The sequence below is a fragment of the Emiliania huxleyi genome (genome assembly GCF_000372725.1).
Source record: "Emiliania huxleyi CCMP1516 chromosome Unknown EMIHUscaffold_1210, whole genome shotgun sequence".
Classification (NCBI taxonomy): domain Eukaryota; phylum Haptophyta; order Isochrysidales; family Noelaerhabdaceae; genus Emiliania; species Emiliania huxleyi.
Genome location: NW_005201380.1, coordinates 1 through 5,484, shown reverse-complemented (window position 1 = coordinate 5,484; position 5,484 = coordinate 1). Strand labels below are relative to the sequence as shown.

Sequence of the window (5,484 nt, the reverse complement as noted above, 5' to 3'; positions counted from 1 at the left end):
CGCACCGCCGAGCCCTCCCCCGCCCTCTCCCCCTCCGCCCTCACCGCCGCCACCGAGCCAGCCGCCACCGTCACCCCCGCCCCCGTCGCCGCCACCTCCCTCACCGCCACCGCCCAGCCCGCCGCCGCCATCTCCCCCACCGCCCTCACCGCCACGCTGCCAGCGCAGCCGCCGGGCGACGCGACAGCGGCTAGCGGCCGGGAGAGCCTCTCCAGTGCGGGCTGGGGGCGGCGGCGGCACTCTGCGGGTGGCGGGCGAGCTGCTGGCTGGCCGGCGGCGCGTCTCGACTCAAATTATGGGCCGCCTCTCGGGCGTGCGGCCAGGGGCCCGTGTGGCGCGAGGAGAGGGCGGCGCGCTCGGCGCGCTGGCGGCGGTGAAGCCTCTCAGAGTGGGCGCTGGCTGGCCGAGGGCGTCGGGCGGGTGTGGGGCGGCACTCGGGCCGCCGGACGGGCCGTGGTGGCCCGTGTGGCGTTTGTGAGGGACTGTTTGGGCGCCCCGGCAGCCTCCCCGCCTGCGTGACCAGGGCCGGTTTGGCAGCGGTTTGGGCTGTGTGTGGGCTGGTCGCGGTAGGGGATATAGTGCTTGTTTATGGTCCCACTCACCACTCCCGGCCAACGGGGCCTCGCGGGGCGTCCTCGTTTGCAGTAAAAGGCCTCTGCCATCGCTCAGAGTCCCAAACCATGTGATCCTCCGCGCCGCCGCGCCCGAGTAGTCAAACTGCCAGATGCGACGTCGTCGGGGAGGCGTCGTCGCGGGCGCCAACGTGTCGTCATGCGAGCCCCTACGGCTGTCCAAGGGCACGTCTGGGTGACCAGGGGCGGGGGTCGAGCCGTGAGTGCTCCGCCGGGGCGAGCTTCTGGGTCCATGGGACCGCTGCCGGACCCATCCGAGAGCCTCTCCGGACACGTTCGCTCGACGGCCTAGTTGGCGGCCGATGTTCGACGACTAAAGCTCCGGACGCCGCGGCCAAAGGTCCGCCCACGGCCCCAGGGCTCGTGGTGGGTGTGGGGTGTGCCTCACGAGGCGGAGAGGCCGCGTGAACTCCCGTAGAAGCTCGCGAAGTGCGGATTTGGAGCGCCGCGCCGGACCTCCGCCGGTTGGGGCAAATGTAGATTTCCCGAAATATTTTGAGAAATATGATGGCCTTGTTCGGAAGGAGAAATTTCCGGAAATTTACCATACCTGTGTTGACGACCAACACTGCCGCGCGGGCCTGCCGGCTCAAGCAAGGCACGGCAGGCCCGCACGGTGCCTGGTCCAACATGGGGGACACCTTGTTTCCTTACACGGAAAGGGGCGAAACTTGAGCATGGAGTGAGAGAGAGATTTTTAGCAATACCAAACAACTCTAACACTCACACGTCATTTGGGGCCTGGAGCCCTGTTCACGCGCGCGCGAGACGTGCAGACAGGGTTGCCAGGTGAGAGCGAATGGCGCGGTTCACGCCTTTGTTGGAGTGACGGGGCGAAGAAATTTCTCGCAAATTTGCCGTGGCGGGGCACGAAATAAAGAGGAAAGAAATGAAAGAAATATCCTTACGCTGGGCAGGAAATCTACATTTGCCCCAATCCGCCGGGGCCCGCCGGGACGCCGTATGGGCCTCGGGGTGCCCGATAAGCTTAGAGGTGCGGTTTTTTTTGCTTGTGTCTATCGGTTCATGTCATGGACCGGCCCTGGGAAGCCTTTGACCGCGCGCGGAGGGTGTTACGGGGCCGTGATGATTTAGCGGGAGGGAAATCGGCCGATTTGCCCAGTGTGCACCCCTCGGCTCGTGTGGGTTCGAACCACCGCCGGGATAGAAGCTTCCTGCTTCCATCTGAGAGTCACAGCGCCGCATCACCTATATCAGAGCGCCGGGGACTGTGTGGGTGCCTGTGGCGCGTGCGGGGCAGGGGAGGGGAGGGCGGCAGGTTTTTTGTCTTTCTTTTCTTTTTTATCCGGGCAGAAGTCAAAGTAGCTCGTGGGTGTACAGAGCTGAACACGCATGACCCAAGCCCGCTACGACTGGCGCTGATCCCATCTGATCCGGTCCATTCCTCCACTCCGCGATCTCACCCGTTTCGTCTTCCTGCCTGCCCTCCCCTCCAGTTTTCCGTCACGCCCCCTCCCCTCTGAGGTCCCCCCATCCGGACCTTCCCGACCCCCCATCTCCCCAAACACCCCACCCTCCTCCCCACCCACCACACCCACCGCTTCCTCCTCAATCGGGTCCCTCCCCCTCTTCCTCCCCCGCTCCCCCGCCACGCCCCCCCTTTCTTCGTCCACGCCGCCCCCCCCGCCGCCTCCCCCTTTCCCATCCCGCGCCCCGGGCCCGGGCGCCTCCTCTCCGCACCCCGCACACAGCACCCCCCCATTCGCGGAGAGTACCCCGTCCTCTTCATGCAGCCCCGGGCTGTCCCGTCCATAAGCGTGCCGGAGGTAGAAGGTCGACAGCACCCCCATGCGGGCCGCCGTCTCTACCGAGTCGGCCCTGGGCCCCCGAGGACCCCTCGGCTTGCCCTTGTCGGAGCGCGGCTTCTTCTTGCTGGTGGCCTCGAGCCGTGCCGCGTCGGCCAGGATCCCCTTCCTCAGCAGATCGCCGTGGCAGGACTCAATCCTACCCGCGCATAGGAGCGCAAGATCCGTGCCGTCTCGAACCTTCTGTGCCAGTTCGCGAAGCGCAGCCGAGCTCTACATCCGCCGCGTGACGATGTGCCTCCGTTGTAGAGCGATGTAGAGGCGCTCCACAACGTGAAATCTCTACAACAAACTCTACATCATAAGCCGCGAACGAGGCACGGTCGCTCTCCGACATGAGGCGCGTTGCACTTGCCAGTGCTGCCCTGGCCTTCTGTCTGCCCGCCCAATGGGGGTGGCAGGTGCCTCTGCTGCTGTGGCATGCCTCACGGCTGCGACTGGCCGGCGCCTCGGCGCGTCAGCTCGGCTTGGCGCAGCGATCGTGGCCAGCGCAACTCGCTTGGACTCAACGCTCAGCCAGGAGCTCCCGCAAGCGCTGGCGCGAGTCATGGCGCAGACAACGCGTCTGAATGCTCGCCTCGCCTCGCGCAAATGCGACCGTCCTCGCAGCCGACAGTCCACCGCGTGCTAAACAAGCACAGCGATGAATGCGGCATCGGCGACGCATGGCAGGCTGGTCATGAGCGTACATGACGCAGTTATAGGGTGTTGTGTGCCATCAGAGTGACTCCCTGTGTGTCAGGGATAGTCAGGGCCGTCCACCAGAGCTCTAGTAAGCTAGGAGACACCCCATTAGTGCGACTCGACCTCTTTGAGTCACTGCCTTCCCGGCGGTTTGGCTGTAGAGCTACAGCTCCATTTCTTTTTTGCGATGGCCAAACACGCTGGCCCACGGCGTGGCGCGCGCGCGCTCCGTCCACGCCGCGCAATGGACACCTGTAGGTCTCCGCCGCCACCGCCCAGCGCCGCCGCGTCAGTGGCGACAAGAAGGTTGCCGGCAATGTCACCAAGCGCGGCCAGATCTCAAATCCGTCAGAGGAGGCGAGCGCTGGCGTCTGCCTCTGCGCACACGCACGTGTGTGTGGACACACTGCAGTCCCCGTCGCTCCCGCGCCGCTGCCTTTGCGACCTGCCCTCGCGGCGACCCTCGCGCGTGACCCGGCCGTCCTGCGCTCTGATCGCGCGCTCTGCGCCCTGCAGCGACGCAAGGACAAGCTCCCAGTGTCCAAGCTCCTGCTCGGCTTCTTCATGTTTGTGATCTTTGGGTCGACTCTGCTCCAGCTCATCAACAAGGTTGCGAAGTAAGGTGCGCGCCACCCCCGTCGCCAGAGATGCGCTTTCACATGCGCTTCACCTCCCTGCCGGCCTCACTTCCACTGTCTGGCACGGCTCCTCCCTTGCCTCCATCGAATCCCCGCCAGCCTTACCGCAGCAGCTACTCCTCTCTCGCTCAGCCGCGTCGCCCTCCCCGCAGATGGCCGAGCTTTCAACTTCCGCGTCAGGAGAGCGAGAGGAGCTCTGAGGAGGAGCTGGGGAGGCGGAGAGACGCGCAGGCTGGGCTCCGGAGTGAGACCGCAGAGTGGCCAGAGTTAGAGGTGTGTTGAAGTCTCTAGGTTTCTAGCAACATTTCCTGTCTCGATCACCGTAGCCGTGAGCTGACTTAGCTGCTCCCCCCCACAATGCACAAAGCCAAACGTGCACATCGTCAAACCACCAAGATTTGATTTTCGTTTTAAATTACCAAAATGACATGGTCGTGGAACTTGTTTTGCGTGTTCTTTTCGAGCCTGTGTGCTGTGAGAGAGTCAGTGCGAGCCAGTCCCGTGCCCAGTCCTGTGCCCAGTGTCGTGCGAGGGAGTTTGGTTGTAAAATTCTTTTGTTTGCAGCGAAGCTCCAAGCCCGACACTGGTCCGCTTGGCTGGCCAACGAGCACCCAGAGCCTCACTTTCCGAAAGCCATATGTTTAACGCATCCTCCCTTCGGCTTGGTCGCTGGGGCTCGATGACCGACCCCGGCTGGGCGGCCGAGATGAGCAAGCTCACCGTCGGCCTGACTGTGCTGCTCGTGGCCTATGCGGTGGCGCACAAGCAGCGCCTTAAACGGCGAACAAAAAAAGCTGCCTCCGTGGACCCTGACAAACTGTGGCCAAAGGTCCCGGGCATGGAGCGCGGCTCCGTGCTCACCGAGCAGGGTGTGCGCCTGGCGACTTTCCGATTTGACGCGCAGCACCCGAAAGCGGCCGCGATTCTGGTGCATGGCGTTGGCGTATCCTGCCGCTTTGAGTTTCTGCGCACGACGTGCGACGGCGGACTGCGGGACCGATACGAGGACTCTGCGCTTGACATCATGCGTAGGGCGGGCATCAGCATCCTGGGGTACGACCACCAGTCTCACGGCTCTAGTGAGAGCCTCGAGCCCGGCGTTCGCTGCTACATTGACCAGTTCGACGACCTGTGCCGCGATCTGCTCCTCGTGCACGAGACCTTTTGCGCCTCTCTCCCCGCGGGAACCCCCGTCTTTTGGGTCGGCATCTCCATGGGCGGCGGCGTCGCGGTGCGAGCTGCGCAGATGCTCGCCACGTCACGGCCCCCGCGGGGGCTGGTGCTCCTCGCCCCAATGATATCCCTCACCGCCATCCGCGATGAGTACTTCTGCCGGTGGCTCGGCCTCCGCAACGGCCACCTCGTGCCGCTGATGCACTCGCTCTCGCGCCTGGTGCCGAGGCTGCCCATCGTGGCTCGTGCAAAGAGCGCGGTGCACCCTCACATGGAGGCGGAGCTGCAGGCTGACCCGCTGAACTGGACGCGATCATTCCGTGTGCGCGTGAGCTGTGAGTTTGTCAAAGTGACCGAATCAATGATGGCGCGCGGCGGACCCGCTTCGCTCGAGAAGCTGCGCTGCGGCAAGACCGCTCCTCGCCCGCGCGCTCTCCATACGAGCCTCCCCTTCCACACACTGGGCTCCTGTCGCTCTAATAGGCAACCTCCTCGCCATCCACTCCAAGGCCGACACCTTCACAGAGCCAC

At 64.5% G+C, this 5,484-nt stretch overlaps 2 protein-coding genes across 2 annotated transcripts; both read left to right on the top strand.

Moving 5' to 3' along the window:
• Nucleotides 1-3,101: 3,101 nt before the first annotated feature.
• Nucleotides 3,102-3,980, top strand: EMIHUDRAFT_251926 (hypothetical protein; the record flags this gene model as incomplete). Its single annotated transcript, XM_005790134.1, has 4 exons — nucleotides 3,102-3,134; nucleotides 3,401-3,511; nucleotides 3,668-3,751; nucleotides 3,933-3,980. 4 exons carry the CDS (start codon nucleotides 3,102-3,104, stop codon nucleotides 3,978-3,980), a joined length of 276 nt encoding a protein of 91 aa, XP_005790191.1.
• A 437-nt stretch (nucleotides 3,981-4,417) lies between these two features.
• EMIHUDRAFT_251925 (hypothetical protein) lies at nucleotides 4,418-5,433 on the top strand (the record flags this gene model as incomplete). Its single annotated transcript, XM_005790133.1, has 2 exons — nucleotides 4,418-5,273; nucleotides 5,351-5,433. 2 exons carry the CDS (start codon nucleotides 4,418-4,420, stop codon nucleotides 5,431-5,433), a joined length of 939 nt encoding a protein of 312 aa, XP_005790190.1.
• Between the last annotated feature and the right edge of the window lie 51 nt (nucleotides 5,434-5,484).